This window comes from Hippoglossus hippoglossus, chromosome 9, assembly GCF_009819705.1.
Source record: "Hippoglossus hippoglossus isolate fHipHip1 chromosome 9, fHipHip1.pri, whole genome shotgun sequence".
In the NCBI taxonomy this organism is placed as follows: domain Eukaryota; kingdom Metazoa; phylum Chordata; class Actinopteri; order Pleuronectiformes; family Pleuronectidae; genus Hippoglossus; species Hippoglossus hippoglossus.
The window spans coordinates 18,035,328-18,051,889 of record NC_047159.1 but is presented as its reverse complement, the minus strand read 5'-3'; the positions used below and the strand labels follow the sequence as shown (position 1 = coordinate 18,051,889).

At 40.7% G+C, this 16,562-nt stretch overlaps 2 protein-coding genes across 2 annotated transcripts; both read left to right on the top strand.

Annotated features, from left to right (window-relative positions):
• Positions 1-776: 776 nt before the first annotated feature.
• Positions 777-4,297, top strand: zgc:158398 (uncharacterized protein LOC568894 homolog). The gene is made up of 7 exons (XM_034594751.1): positions 777-976; positions 1,315-1,493; positions 2,479-2,749; positions 2,838-2,937; positions 3,056-3,197; positions 3,288-3,428; positions 3,579-4,297. The coding sequence occupies exons 2-7, from the start codon at positions 1,332-1,334 to the stop codon at positions 3,597-3,599; spliced, it is 837 nt and encodes a 278-aa protein (XP_034450642.1). The 5' UTR covers positions 777-976; positions 1,315-1,331; the 3' UTR covers positions 3,600-4,297.
• Positions 4,298-5,134: 837 nt separating this feature from the next.
• morc2 (MORC family CW-type zinc finger 2) lies at positions 5,135-16,477 on the top strand. Its single transcript, XM_034594758.1, is given in 29 exon segments — positions 5,135-5,278; positions 5,827-5,981; positions 7,378-7,431; positions 7,539-7,573; positions 7,672-7,740; positions 7,865-7,955; positions 8,049-8,157; positions 8,525-8,684; positions 8,960-9,071; positions 9,159-9,284; positions 9,372-9,451; positions 9,534-9,556; positions 9,558-9,617; positions 9,866-9,951; positions 10,232-10,372; positions 10,609-10,763; positions 10,938-11,066; positions 11,157-11,262; positions 11,418-11,550; positions 11,629-11,712; positions 11,835-12,110; positions 12,255-12,503; positions 13,747-13,884; positions 14,179-14,236; positions 14,347-14,485; positions 14,579-14,746; positions 14,829-14,921; positions 15,131-15,320; positions 15,439-16,477. Coding segments are annotated over 28 exon segments (3,201 nt in total). The 5' UTR covers positions 5,135-5,278; positions 5,827-5,913; the 3' UTR covers positions 15,508-16,477.
• The last annotated feature ends 85 nt before the right edge of the window (positions 16,478-16,562 follow it).

Here is a 16,562-nt window from a genome sequence, read left to right as displayed (position 1 = left end):
TGATCCAGGCAGAAATATCCAGATGTTTGAGGACAAAGATTTTCATTTTGAAAATGTGTGTGACTGTTACTGAACTAAACCACGTTGGTGTCTGCACATGAAGGTTTGTCTGGAAACTGGGACAGAAATTCATCATGGTTCTGCCTTGATCAGATTTTATCATTATCATGAGGACAAAGTTGTTGACTTGTGTGACGCTGTGTGTGTGTGTGTGTTGCTGAGCGGGCGTCAGGAGTGTGTTCAGCAGCAGATATCAATCTGTTCTCGTGGTTTTAAAAACAGCAGTCGACAGTTGAGCTGTGTGGTTTCTGTCGAGGGTTTTAACTTCAACAACACGTCGACAGTTACAACCTTCAGACCGTGAGAAACAACTTCAACTCAGAGACAAATCAGCTCTGATCAAATATTAATAACAGTTACACAACAGAAAATCATTAATATTTCTGTATTTGAAAATAGTTTTTATCCTGTTATTCAGTTTTTAAACTTATATGTATATATTTCTAGAAGCACAGTCCGAATTCTTCTATGTACATTTGTTGTTGTTTTTACACTTGCTTTGTCAATGCAAACGTCTGTTTCCCATGCAAATAAAGCTCCTTTGAATTTGAATTTGAATTTGAATTTGAGAGAGAGAGAGAGAGCGGCGGAGAGAAAGTGACCGGAGCACGAGCGGAGGAAGGAGGAAGTGGAAAGAGGTAAACTGTTTACAAACGTGGGTTACATCCGGGCTACAGCTCGTCACACACACGGTTCCTACGTCACGGTCGTCGGCATGGCAGCCCTGTCGTAAAGCGACAGCGCTGTCGTGCAGTGTCGATGGAGCTGAACTTTAAACCATGGCTGTAAAGGAGACGTGCGTGTATTTATCGTCTTATCGGAGATCTCCAGTTAACGTGTCGTCAGTAAACTCGGTGACCACAATGTTTTAACAGAGCCAGCGACGTGAACAGGAGGAGACTCGCTCAAACTGAAGGTATGAAGTTCTGCTTTAGCTCGTCAGCTAACAACACACACTGACAGTATCAGTGCTGTTACTTCTGTTCTCTGGACTCAACGTGTGTCGTCTGCCGCACAGCTGGAAACACTGTTTAGAAAGTTGTTACTCTGTAAAAGCGGCACAGCAGCAAAAAGCTGTGTCTTATTGAAGTTGTCCTGAACAGCTCGAGTTGGACAGATTTATTGATCCTGTATAATAACTCGTAAAACAATAACAGGCTCCAACAACTAATCCGCTGGCTGTATCAAATGTCTGGAAGTGGGATGTAAAAGCTGTCAAATCTCTACTAAATGAAGTGACTCTTGCATGTGCAGGTTGTGTGTGGAGTCTGATGATGGGTTCCTGGCATCCAGTGACTAACCTCAGAGACTATGTATCCCATAATCCCCCAGTGGTGACATTTCTTCTGTGTATGTTGAGTCTGGTCATCTCCTTCGTCTGCCTGGGCTCTTACAGCTACTCCCACACTCTGCCCAACCCCGACACAGCAAAGGTGAGGACTGGTTCAAGCCACACTTGGTCTAGTGTTGAGCAAATTGTAACCACAAATTATGAAAGTTTCAGCAAAGCTATTTGATGTTTACCCTGTAATCTGAGTTTATATTTAAGTGTTGTTGTATTGACATATGTTTGGCTCAAGCACACACACAAACGTCTGCACGCGCACCCAGAAGGTGGGATAGTAACTGAGAGTAATCAATAAATGAGTAATTCATAGAAATTTAGCCGTTCATTATCCATAAGAATATATATTAACGTATATATCATTTTCTTTTTATTATTGTACTGTATGGTTAGAAATACTGATGAAATTTGTAATTTTAATAACTTTCTATGTTAAGATGTATTTGGAAAAATCTTTCCAGGAACTACAGTCATTGAGTATATAGGACAAGATGTTAAATATCCCTTGTACGTTAGCAGGTGTTAGTGGCCAAAAGTGGATGTTAGGGACATAACTGCAGTTGTGCACCTTAGCACCATCAAGTGTTTTGGGCTTGTAATAAATGATACAGGCTGAACCTCAGGTTACGCTGAGGCTAGGGGTAAATCTGACTGGTTACTGGCTTGTATGACGGTACTATGAAAGGCCCGCTCAGTAGATCAAACATCAATACCTCTATGCCTTTTTAAACTAAACACTTGAACATAGGACAAGATGGAGAACACGTAATGTACGTTCTGCCAATTGCTCATGTTACTCTGTTAGCGTTGGTATATTGCTCCACCTTCTGGTCTCCTTGATGCATCAAGTCTACATTAAACTCTTCTGCATAAGACATTAGTAGACAATTCACAAATAAATGCAACAATGTCAATAACATTTATTAAAGATTGTACCATGCAATGTGTAGGTGATGACTACTGTTGTGCAAAAGAAGCATATTGTTACACAGGCTGTGACTGAATGTATGTATATGTTTTTGTGTCTGGAGCTGATGTTGATGAACAAATCTTGTGCTTTATTCCTCTTTTAGGACTGGAACAAACTTCTGTCCTCCTTATCACAGCTCCAGCTGTGTACGAAAGCCAGTGCAGATTCATCTGTACTTGTCTCACCAGCTCCCTCTCTTCTGGTGGAACAGAAAAACGATAAAGAGACAATGGTTGACCCTACAAAAACGTCTTCTTCAGTCACACATCTGCATCTCAAGGTTCCTGTGGCTTTGACTGCCAGCTCAGCTCGTGGCTCTGTAAAACACTTCGGTCTTTACACTTCCTTGCGAGCCAGTCAACTACATCTCGGTGGTCTGTATTAATTTAGCTTTGTTGTGAAAGTGAATTAAGTCTATATAAGTATACAATCTCACCCATAAGCATTTGTTTTACTCCCCAGGCAATGAGATTGTCAATATGACTCTAGAGTTTCTGACGGGAAATAGAACTCACACCTGCCTCAACATTAGTGCCCCATCACACCTCCTGCCCCTGAGCCCGTAAGTTCATTCACATTCAAGCTCCCTTAACTACTTATATGCCTGAGTCCGTCCCTCCGTCAACTCATGACTGTTTTCTTTGTGCGTTCACATGCACGTACTGGATACTTTCATGAAGACATCCTATGAAGTGTCCTGCATTTAAGAAAAATATTTCACCCATCCATGTGGAAGTGAGCAACCAGCTGCCCGCAGCATCACAAACCTGCTACAGTTTACACAGCAAGAATGACCCGACGCTCACAGTCATGTTGACACAGGTACAGTTTGTCACATATGAACAACATAACATGCTCAGCCATAATACAGATGCCCTCTTGTCATTCTGTCAATCTACTTTGACTCTTTAGGAGGAGCGGACTGTTGCGGTGCGTCACCTGTTGGAAGTCAGTGTTTTCCTGCTCGGAGTTTGCATGGTACTCTGTTTAGCTGCGAGTGTGAAACGTTCGCTCATACCCTGCTACCACTGGAATGGGCTGGATCTAAAAAGTGTAGGTCAATTCTTACATTACTGTCAAACTGAAAGTTTTGACTGCTTTGGCTTTGGAATCTAAACATGTATTTTGGTGTAAAACATTGTAGCATGTTGGGAAATGTGCAGAGGCTGTTAAACCTAACTTTACTCTTTACTTTATTTGCAGGAACCATTGATTGACTCCTGATCTTTTCTCACCCTCTGCATCCTGTAGAGATCAGCTGGTTGCTGCTTTTAAAGAAACTGACTTCATGAATGTGTTTATTTTGTAGTTGGATCATGGTTCAATGGGAACAACTTTTCCACACATAATGCCTACATCGGTGAGTGGTCATATACCACTCCCCTGTCTGTTTGTTATATACAGTACATTCCAGGGATTATTTACTTTCAAAACCTTTCTATTTCAATTATTTCCCAGAATCATTCTAAGTACCTTGTGAAGAATGATCTGATTGCATTCAACTGTGTCAGGTTTTAATATACCAATTGTTTTTCCAGTTAAAAATCTAAATTTAACATCATTTTACAACTGTTGAGTAATAGTATAATATACCCTGTTCCTATCAGCAGTTGTACTAGATGTGTTTTATTACTTTAATTCACATGTCTGACATTGATCATAGAAGTCAAATCTACAGATCCACAGTGAGTATTTTTGCATTCACCCAGAGACAGTGTAAAGAATTATGACTTGAATATCAGGGGAAACTTTAAGAAGTGAGTATTGAAGAAACATTGACGGGTTTCTAACTCTTGTTTGTTTTCTGAATTTCAACATATGGTGTTAAACGGATAAAACGTTAAATGACTGTGTATTCTGTTTAATTCCAATGAAATATCATATTTGTCAAATAACAAAGAGTTTACAGCTCAAAGGGCAAAGTGACTGATTCTGTCCAAGTTTGTGAATGTGACTGGAGTTAATGGCCTTTCCTTGGAGTGTGTCTTTGCAAGTAATGTAACATTGGTGTAATTTGAGGTCACGTGAAGAAGTGTGATGTGTCTTGATGCACACGCGCAGTGACAGTAAACTTCTCATCACTGACTACCTCAGTTTATACTGGAAGGGAATTTATTTTTAATGAATTATCATACCTTACACAACTTTTCTAATTTTCCAAAAAACTGAATAATTAGGTATTTGAATGTTCTTTCCCTGCTTCCCTGACAGGCACCGCTTGATGTTCATTTCTACGCAGAGTAGAAATTAACTTGCAGACCTTTTAAAGTTAGCTTAATGTATCGAAACAAAAAAAAGGGGACGACTCACTACTAAAATTGCAAAAAGGAAGTGAAAATAGAGCAACAACAAAGGTTATGGTGCTGATCATAAATAGTAAAACAGACCTGTTCTGTCAGTTTTCAGTTGAAAATGAAAATAAACTTCTCTGTACTCCAATGTGAGGTATAAACTGTATCTGAATATACAAAGTGAGTCATTTAACCGTCAATAGGTGATGATTCAGCTCAGTGAACTCCACACATGAACACAAATACAAACTTAAAGCATCACGACAAAGGAAATACACCGTGAAGAAAATACACGTTCATAATAAATAGTCAACATGAAACATAAACAGTGAACTCTACGCATGATGCGCCACTTCGATATCCGCTTACGTAGCAGAGTCCCTCCTCCAATCAGCGTGAGAATACCTGCACCGTGCCTCTCTATTGACGGAGGGATGGAGCCCAGAGGCGGGGTATGAGGACGGGGAGGAGGAGGATTATTCGCGGCCTGGCGGACTGTTTCTGGTCATGGAGAAGGGGCTGTAACGTTACGAGATATTTATTCATCGTTGGACGCGTTATTACGACCACCAGTGGCGGGGAGCCACCACAAAGTCGCCTTCTCGTGAAAAGGTCCGCAAAGTTGGTGAAAATGATTTGATGCGGCTAACGTCCGCTCCATGTTTTCACTGTGTGAAGCTAGCTAGCTGCTGTTACCGCAGATACATTCTGTAGATGGTGCTAACGTCCGTTGGCTACATTAGCTTAATATTAAGTGTTAATAACAGTCGCTGCATTACGTCTGAAGCGTTTATACAATGTGCTCTTCACTAACATGGCCGGCTCTTGTTTACAGACACACAACTTAGACCAGTGACTGGTCTGTGCATAACTACATTAGCGCCAATGTCTGCTTGGCTAACACGGCGCCTACAGACGTTCTCTGCTCGTAGCTAAACAAATTTGTTGTTGGCATACAGGCCTCCCACGTGGTACCAATCGTCAGGGGTGGGGACTTTTATTAACTTGTCGTTGCTGTTAACCCCCCCCCCCCCCCTTGACTGTTTCTGTAACGTCCAGACCAACTGGCGTCGCATCATGTCCGCGGTGTTGTTAAATGGAGACTGTAGGTGACTCTACACGGCCTGTGGTAGTTTACATGACTGTATTTGCATTTACAGGATGAAAGCTCTTGACTAGAGCTCGGTTCATCAGGGAGAAGTCAAACCGGAGTCAAGGAAAGAAGCAGGAAATCTTTGTGAGTGGCCATGGCCTACTCCAACTACAGCAACCTGAGCAGAGCGCAACTCACCTTCGAGTACCTGCACACGAACTCGTGAGTACAGACTTGCTGGGAGTTCATACTTGCAGACAGTCATCACTAGTAATTTTAGAGACCAAGAATCTAATACAGCATGCATGACCACTCGTTCATGTAACTATTTTTCAAATGGCTCAAAGGTTAAAACTGATAAACAGCTCAGCACAAAGGTTTTGAACACACAGGAAACAAATGTCATAAAATGAACATCCCTTACACCAACATCTGTTTGGAGAGAAATGTGCCCAAAATGTTGGCGGCAGTTTGAATGTACAGTAATGATTTCCGTTTGAAAAATAGTTTCTATCGTCTGAAGTTAACATTATGTTATGTGATATTCTTAATGTATATTTGCTAAGATATATTTAACTTTGTGAGTATGAATTACACATGGAATGGAAAATATGTTCATTATAATACATCAGCTGCTCTTTTAGATTAAGAATATAATGATGAAATGTAGTAAGTTCTTGTCAGAGTACATTTAGTTTCTCATTATGGATATCAATTCTCAAATATATATGCATTATTGATAGTTGGATTTTCAAACCCGATTGGTTTGTAAGTTTGTACTCCTGTAAGTAGTTGTCAGTGTCAGTTTGGAATTTGACCGGAGCAGTTTTGGCTGGTTCTGAATAAACAAACAGAGAAAACCTGTGAAGGAGAGAAAAACACAAACAGAGTGATTTGGATCACGTTATTATCTGTATGGATTTTAATGGTAGTTGAAATGCCTGTACACTGCCGAGATAAAGATGTAACCAAGTCTTGTTCTCATGTCCTATACAACAAACCTAAACCTTTATCTTGCTGTAGCCCCACTGCACCGCCTGCCTATACTTGAACTTGCTGTGGTGCACTTGTCATCACATTCAGAAACAGTTTCAACACACTAATTTGCTCACTGTGAATTATCCTGACATGTTTTAGCTGTATTCTCACATAGGCTCACATGGATATTTTCAGGACTCTGTCCAAGTTCTGCCAAATACCAAATTAACTGACTCGGACATTTGCATTCTCTGAAAATGTCTGGAAATTGTTTGGACTTTAGTGCAAGTCTGAATGCAGTTTTAATGAGACAGTGTCATTCTTTGTTCTGTCGTAACAAGGTGTATGTATTTAGTTTTAAAGAAGAGCACTTCAGTGTCATATTTATAAGGTAAATGTTAGATAGTCAGTTAACCAGTTAATCATCTGTCCTATTTACATTGACATGTGTCTCTTAATATACTGTAGGAAATGTAAGCTGTATAATTAAATAATAAACCCACTCAAAATATCTATGTAGGGTCAAGAGCCTGTTAAGTATCTTGTGTATAAATTAACTCCCTTTTTAATAATCCAATATATTAATTGTCTGTGAACATATTAATTTCCTGCAGTTATTGACATTTGTTGTCTGTTTCAGGACAACCCATGAGTTCTTATTTGGAGCCTTGGCGGAGCTTGTCGACAATTCAAGGTACCAATAATGATTTGTAACAGAGCCTGCAAATGTTGAAACACTATGCAGCTTGATACCTTCTTTGTTGTACATAGAAAGTCTCACACTTGGTTTGTTTCTTTCAGAGATGCTGATGCCACACGCATAGACATCTACACAGGTACACCTCAGAATATTCACCTGGTTTCTCACACCGAAGCATACGTACTTATTCATGGCTCCTAATATTTGTCTGTCACCATCTCACTTTTCGGACAGAAAAAAGGCCAGAGCTGCGGGGTGGTTACCTGCTCTGTTTTCTGGATGATGGTATTGGAATGGACTCCAGTAAGTGTGACTTTATTATCAGAGACGCTAGTTTTAAGTTGATGTGTACAGAAGCTTTGTGTGGGCTCATTGTGAGGTTTTTATAATTATTTATGTATAATGTATGTGTCTCATATTTTATTAGATGAGGCAACCCATGTGATTCAATTTGGGAAGTCAAGCAAACGGTCACCTGTGTCCACTCAGATCGGGCAGTATGGAAATGGACTGAAATCGTAAGACCTTCTCAGAATTCTTGTGTGATAAAGTGGTTCAGTTGGTACCACTGTTTTGAGTAATTTCACACTTTAAAATGTTTGTTTTCACAGTGGCTCTATGCGAATTGGCAAAGACTTCATTTTGTTCACGAAAAAAGGCAACACGCTGACTTGCCTTTTCCTGTCGAGGACTTTCCATGAAGAAGAGGGACTGGATGAGGTCAGAGTCAACTGTCAGTTAAGGCTATTGATTCCTAAATGTAACTTTTATTTGGGATGAGTGCCATTAACAGATAACTTTATTAATATTTGAGCATTTGCCTATTTGATAGATTATTTTATATTCTCCAGAACATGTGGATAGAATAGTTTTGTTGTGGGAAAAACCGTCAACTTTGTGGGTTTGTCATTTACTTATTTTTTGGATCTTCTTTAATGTTCGTTACTTGTGTGATGTATAACTCTCTCTTTGTTTGAGGGTTACCCAATAAAGCCATTGTGTAAACCCATTGGTCTTTTGTTGAAATGGGAGCTTCTCAAACATCTCAAATTTTAGTACTTAGCAGCTTTTAATTGTCTCTCTTCAGGTGATAGTGCCCCTCCCTTCCTGGGATCTAACAACCAAGCAGCCGCTGACCTCTGATCCGGAGAAGTACGGCATAGAGACCGACCTGATCTTTAAATACTCTCCTTTTAAAAATGAACAGCAGCTGATGGAGCAGTTCAACAAAATAGAAAGCAGCAGTGGTAAGCATGTTAATCTGCGTCTCCTTGTAAAGAGATTACATTTGTGATAGACAAAAGTTAATTGGCCCCACTCCAAAAAGTTTAACTTTCATGTAAAGCAGTTATTACTCAAAGCATCTCCTGAGTGCAATGCTTAAAATGCATTTGTCATTAACATTATTTCTGTTATGTCAATATATTTCACTTTTAATAATGTCCTTTTTATAAACCTTAGCTATGGGAAATGATGTGGTTGATATTGATTGAGATGTTGCATTTGGGTGTTTTATTTCAAGGCACTCTTGTGATCATCTATAATCTGAAGCTGATGGACAACAGAGAACCAGAGCTGGATGTAGAGACAGATCACCAAGACATACTGATGGCTGGGACGCCTGTTGAAGGAGTGTGAGTGCAAATAGTTACTTTATGACTATTTTTGAAAATGCTGGCTGGAATTTTCTTTGAATGACGGCGCTCCTTCCTCTCTCACAGGAAGCCGGAGAAGAGGTCCTTCAGGGCCTATGCTGCTGTTTTGTACATCGACCCACGCATGAGGATTTTTATCCAGGGACACAAAGTCAGGACTAAAAGACTGTCCTGCTGTCTCTATAAACCAAGGTAATATAATAGCACACTTATACTGTATCTATAACTTCTTAATTTCAGTGACTAAACCTTCACTGGTGCTCTCCTTTTTGTCAACAGGGTTTATAAATACTCATCAACTCGTTTTAAAACTCGTGCTGAGCAAGAAGTAAAGAAAGCTGATCACCTCGCTAAGATTGGTGAGTCTGTGGTGTATTCATCCTATTTAAGTTAGTTTTAGTTGACTGATTTGACTTGACATTTTTCTGTCGTGTATTTCAGCGGAGGAAAAGGCCAGAGAGGCGGGAGAGTAAGCGCATCGCGCTTGAGACCAGATTAGGAGAGGACCTGTCGAAAGATTCACGGGTAAATCAAAGAAAATATGATGGTCGACTTGTCCTGTGCAAATTTGGGTTTTGTCCATGTAATCAAGGTTTTAACTGGAAAATGTTTTGTCTTAACACCTTGATTGTTATAGTAAACGTCTGCCTTAATCTAAAATTGGAGTTAAGGCTGAGGTGGGATTTGAAGGGGTCAGCAGTGGAAGCACTTCTGCTTATTCAGTGTTGCAAAGGCATAATCTGGGATATCCTCCCATTCTGCTTTTCCTCAAGGCGATTCTGAGAAAGGTTCAGGATTCGGCCATGATGCTTCAACGTGATGCTGACATGAAGAAAAGGATTCTCGAAGCCAAACAGAAGTAAGATAAATTAACTTTATTTTTCTCACATAGAGATTTACAAACATTCTTATCTTTTTCCTCACATATGCTTGCAATTTAAAAAAACATCACAATTAGAATATTTACAGACTGACCTACACGGATGTATATTGCTTATTTACATTTTTCAAATATGACAAAGCAAAACTCTATGTCCCACTGTTGCATACAGACAACAGTAGTCTGTACTTCAAACTACTTTCTTTTTGCTGTGCTTTGTCTATATCCTGTCAGACTCATATTCTTTCTTGTACCTCAGAGCACTAAAGGAGCCCAAGGAGTTGAATTTTATATTTGGTGTAAACATCGAACTGAGGGACCTGGATGGGATGTTTGTGTACAACTGCTCTCGTCTCATCAAGATGTACGAGAAGACAGGGCCACAGCTGGAGGGAGGAATGTGAGTCTCAAGCAGCTATTGTTAGTGCTTATTTGTGCACATTTCCCTGATATTGTCACTCATAGATGACCACGAATTTGAGACTGTGTTTACAGTTATGTTATTAGTCCCTGATACTAGAGGGGTGCCCTGTAATAATTAGCTATCACTCAAATATTTAACATTCTCCTACCAGTGCCTTACAACTCAATGATGTAGAAAAAGGTTTTTTCAGCCATATGGTTTGTGTGTTTTAGGGCGTGTGGAGGTGTCGTTGGCGTAGTGGATGTCCCATATTTAGTTCTAGAGCCTACGCACAACAAGCAGGACTTTGCAGATGCTAAGGAATATCGACATTTACTGAAATCCATGGGGGAACATTTAGCTCAGTACTGGAAGGACTCGAATATTGGTGAGTTTTGCTGAATTGTCTGATTTCCATTTGGTAGCACCCTGACCTGCATGGTTCAAAATTTGTTGTACTCAATTCTTGGCACTCTAAAGACTGATTTCAGAATAATATTTATTTGAGTCAAGTAAGATTTTTGTTAATACTTAAACAATTATCTATCTGTGTGCTCTTCAGCCCAGAAAGGTATAGTGAAGTTTTGGGATGAGTTTGGATATCTGTCTGCCAGCTGGTCTGCACCGCCGTCGTCAGAGCAAAGATACAAGAGACGTCGGGCCATGGAGATACCACTAACTATTCAGTGTGGTTAGTTCAAAATCAATACACATAGTCGTACTGTATCTCACCAAACTAGCTTACAGCTACAAACTCTCTGGTGCTGGTTTCTGTTTTCAGATAAATGTTTAAAGTGGAGAACGCTGCCATTCCAGATGAACGCTGTGGACAAACGGTACCCAGACAGTTGGTTGTGTCTCATGAACCCTGACGGCGCTCAGGACAGGTACACATAGGTCTTAAATTTTGAAATTCATGCTATGTTATTAGTTTTTTAATATTCATGGGATGAATTTATAGCACGATTTGAGTCACTACATCATTGTTTGTGTACAATGTGGAGTACATGTTAAATATAGTTGGTGTATTTTACGTTTTCAGGTGTGATGCTCCCGAACAGAAACAGAATTTGCCATGTGGTATTCTGAAAAAAGAAAAGCTGACAGTTGAAAACAAACAAAAAGAGCTGGCAGGGAAAATTAAACAGCAGCAGGATAAACTCGAAGCCTTGCAGGTACCTGCTTATCCTTCTCTCTCTTCCTTGCTATGTTTTGAGTACATAAGTTCGTAAATGTTATTCTTTCCCTCTCAGAAAACGAGCACCATCAAATCTGCAGTGGATGTAAAAAAGCTACCGATGGAGGTCAGCATGAAACCAACAGAGGGCTCCTCTCAGGTACAAGTCAATTGTTTTAATACTCCTGTCAACTTCTTTTGAAACACTGATTTCATGTCCACGTCTTACATAAAGTAGCTCACTAGAACCCGCTGTCCCCATTTTCTGTGTTGTTGGTGCAGGCAACTAGATCTTCTGAGAGATCCACAACACGGCCCCGCTCTCCACCACTCCCGGCTCACCTCAAAAATGCCTCAAGTACCCCTCTAGCTCGTGCTTCTTCTCAGCGCCCCACCCGGACTGCTGCCGCTCCTCCAGCGCCACCGAAAGTTGAGTCACCAAGGTCCAGAGCTGCAGCAAAGTCTCCGCCAACTGCTGCAAAGCCTGCAGCAAAAGCTGCAGCAAAGCCTGCACCCAAAGCTACTGCCAAAACACCTCCACCAAGCCGCAGCTCAAGGGTAAGTTACAGGTTATATAAAGCATTTCACCTATACCAAAGTACTAATAGCAGGTTTTATAGGAGAAAGTTATTAACTTTGCATTCATGTCCAGTTAAATCCAAAAAAGAAGTTTGAAGACATGATATCTGTCTCCACACACAGACATCTGCCAAAGCATCCTCTGCCAAAGCACCACCTGCTGGACAACGCAAGAGAATTATAGAGCAGGAGGACAGTGAGGAGGAGGAAGAGGAGGAGGAGGAGGAGGAGGAGGAAGAGGAAGAGGAGGAAGAGGAGGGCAGTGAGGAGGAAGAACCACAGACAAAGAAATCCAAGATGGCGGCAGCAGCTAATAACTACGGGAAAGTTGTCGAGAAGGCCCCACTTCCCAAACGTGGCAAAGTGGACGAGGTAAACAAACAATAGTTCCCATTTGAGAGTAGACATTTTAAGACATCAGGTCAGAAATACTGGTTCAAATTTTTTATCTTACATCATCAGCATCTGCATCAGCAGAAAATTCAACGATTTCACTCAACAGAGGACGACAAACTGTATGAAATAGTAGAAACTCTGCATAAACCATTCACTATTGTGAGTCAGGATGTATGTGTCAATGTGGGTGTGATGCATTGGGTAATGTGCTGTGAAGGTCTTTGCTGCAGACCTTTTTTTCAAATCAGTATCTGAACATGTTAGGACATCAACTAAAACAATTAAATCAAATTAAAACAAGCCTCTCCACATGTGCACGAATACGCATAACTACTCTTTGCCTTTTAAAATGTTTTATATCAAGTCTTTGTTTCTCTATATCTGGAAAACACATACACAAACACACAATATTACTTGCTTATAATTATTTATCTGCCATGTTGCTTGTCAGAGCAGAGATTTGGTTATATTCGTCTTCACAGAACATTATTACTGTGGCAAAGCATCTCATCATCTGGGCATTATAAGATGTCTTCTAATTGGACACTCACGTGTTTCTATTGGCAAATATTGGCAGCAGGCTTTAAGCTAAACTAAAGCTTCAATCAGTATAGCCATTTTCCTACATGACCTGCGGGTAAAATCCGGAGTATTGGGTCCAGTGGTGCCTGTCACACATGCACAACACAGCGGGAGGTTCTCTGCACAGACGCAGACCCTGCGCATTATTCAGGCAAAAGATGGAGCAGCCGGGTGTAGAAGGCAGAGACAGGAACTGACGTATTAACTCCACTGTGGAGATCACATGATTTTCTTGACAACACACCGACACAGATCTTATCACCACAAACTCTTGACACATCCGTTAGTGTCGTCTATGTATGTTTCACCTCTTTTAGTTTTCTTCATTTTTGCGTCTGTCGCATGTTTGCATCACCATCCTCCCCACGTTGATGACACATCGGATTCTCCTGGATTTCTACAGACATATATGAGGCCAGGCAGAGAAAGTCTGCCGAAACTGCACAGCATTAAAATATGGAGGAACTGCAGAGTTCAGTGCATGTCTGACAGCAGCTTATGTGAATGGCAGGCAGTATGGAGATGCTGAAATAAATTTCAGGGTCCTTTAGTGAGGTTAAGATGTCAAAAGTAAGGTTATTCTTTGGTCTCTAAGTCTGAATCTCCGGTCAGAGCACATCTGCTGTTGACTTTGCAGGTTAAAATACAGCCCCAAGCTGAGAAGAAAGGGGTGTCTACCCCCACACGGCAGACACACACCACACAAACCACACCGACCACACCGACATCTGCTCCTAAATCCATTAGCACACAACAGCATGGTGCTAAAGCCAAGGTAGCTTTACTCTGTGCCTCTTCTCTGCTTCAGCCTGATAAAGCGAGGCTGCATCTGCTCTCACATCTTCTAACAGTCGCGACCACATAATCTTTCAGACTGATCTAGATTATCGTTCTCTCTTCTAACAATTCTCACTTAAACTCTTCTCTAACGACATCATGCCACTCTCAACCAATGCCTGAGTTCACACTGTGGGCCTTTCACTTCATTCAATCATTTCTTTTAACCTCATTCTGTCTTTTCCGTTAACGGTTTTTTGCTGCCGTGGTGGTAATGACTTCTTTGTTGCAGGCATCTGAAAAGACGCCACAACCAGAACCAGAGAACGACATAAAAAATCCTCAGAAAGGTGAGATGATGGACTGCTCTACCCTGACATGTGTGTCACTCACCGATAACTGGAAGAGGAAAGATGTGATGGGATGAATTTATATTATTTCATGTAAATATCTTCTATAGATAAGGGTCTCCTGGTTGAAGTACGTGTCAATAAGGAGTGGTACACGGGCAAAGTCATCGCTGTGGAGACAAATAAACAGAGTGTTCGTTGGAAAATAAAGTTTGACTACGTACCTCGATCGACCCCAAAAGACCGATGGTGAGATTCTCTCTGTGTTTTTGCTTTCAGGGCACGTTTTTACTGACACTCCAGATAATTGTCATCTTATAAGTATGTGTGTGTTCTGAAAAGGGTGTTCAAGGGAAGTGATGATGTCCGGTTGATGAGGCCGCCATCTCCAAACTCTCAGACGCCTGACACCCAACAGGAGGCCGAGAGGGGGCCGGCACCCATGGAGCCAGACACAACACAGCCAGGAACCAGTCGAGAGGTGACAGACAGCCTGGTCACCATGTTGAGGTGAGCTGGTTATAGTAGTAGTAGTAGTAGTAGCACTGATCGCAGCAGTGTGGTGTGTTCACTGTGCTGTTTATGTGTCCAGGACAATGCTGCGGTACTTTTTCCCTCCAGCTTTCCGGATTCCCAAGGATGATGTCAACAGCATGACGGCTGAGGAGTTGGTGGCTTTTCCTTGGTGAGATAGACAGTAGATTATTTGATTTATTCATTTTAATAACTTTAAAAGCTGAATGTAGTATTACATTGAAACCAATAGTCATATGAACGTGGAGAACTTTCTATCTGAACTATCGGCCAGGAAATGGATTGTGTAATATTCTGACTGTTGTATTTCTTTGAGTATTGGGTGCTGGTGATTAAGGTGTTTTTTTCCCCTCGCATTTAGAAAGAATATTTCCAGCAGTATGAATCTGGTCTCCAGTCATTGTGTAACTCGTACCAGAGCAGAGCTGATGCCAGGGCCAAAGCTGTGGAAGAGAAGAGCAACAGCGCTGAGATCAAACTGAAGGAAGCAGACGAGAAACTCCAGAAACTTCGAACAAACATTGTAGCACTTCTGCAGAAAGTGCAAGAGGTAAGATAGTTGACTGCTTAATCTGCACTGCACATTATTGATTGCCCAATAAACAACATTTGTTTGTTTTAAATACAAAGCAAAGTAATGTTTTTGTTTTCCTTCCCCCAACTTTCAGGACATCGACATAAACACAGATGACGAGCTCGATGCGTACATAGAGGACCTTCTCACTAAGGGTGATTAAAGAAGACAAAAGAGAAATAGAAGAGAAGAGGACGTGCACATAAACAGTTTCACTTCAACCATTACTTGGTGACATGTCCCGGAGAACTCGTGCTCATGTGCAGAAATGGTTGTGAATATTTAGGGACATTTTCATTGTTGATCCTTCCACACATTGAATCAGACTGTCATTAGTTTGACCTTTTTGATTTTGATCGTTTCAGTGTTAAGGCAGCACCAGCATGCTCATTGAGTTCGGTCAGGGTCTGGTGATACTACATAGTTGGGTAGCCCTCTGGCTTGTGGTTTTCATTTTAGTCCTTTTTATATACTTGCTTATATACTGTATGTTAAACTATGTTTAAGCCATCGTGTCCTGATTGACCTTTGAAATAATTTGTGTCGGTTAAATAGAATTTATGCTCCATTTATATAGTCATCTGCATCGTTCAACTGCAGACTATATTTGTTTCTCATTTTGGTCTATTGTCAGGTGAGAATTGGAGGTCAGTAAAGAGTTGGGTTTGTATGGGTTGTGCTCCACAATACAACCATTACTTAAACATTAACCTTTATTTTTGTACACTAAAAACACATCAGTGTTGCCCATCAACCTTCCTCCATCCTGGTCTGTGTGTCAAGCAATCCAGGTAAATCTTTTATGACTGGGTGACGAACCACACCCACAAACAACAACTACTTACTGGGTTTTATCAGTAGGAGTATTCCCTTAAATCCCCCTGCATTCAGCTATGACTGTAAGGTGTTTATTTTGAGGGGGAAAAAACATTTTAGTTTCATGCAAAAGTTGTTGTGTGTTCATAATTAATTAGTGCCTGTGTTCTTTCTTTCAAACAGTTTTTTAACATGTCATGGAAATGTTTTATTAAACGGTGCATGCTTTCAGTCATTTTGTTCTGATTGGAACAAACAATTCTGTATTTTTGACAAATCTTTACTTAAAACAATAAAACAGGTTCAGCAACACCTTTTATGCATGTATGTGTGCTATTTTGAACTAAATAACATAAGTTTGGTTTGGTGGGATTATAATTTTAATTTTGAATAGTCTGTACA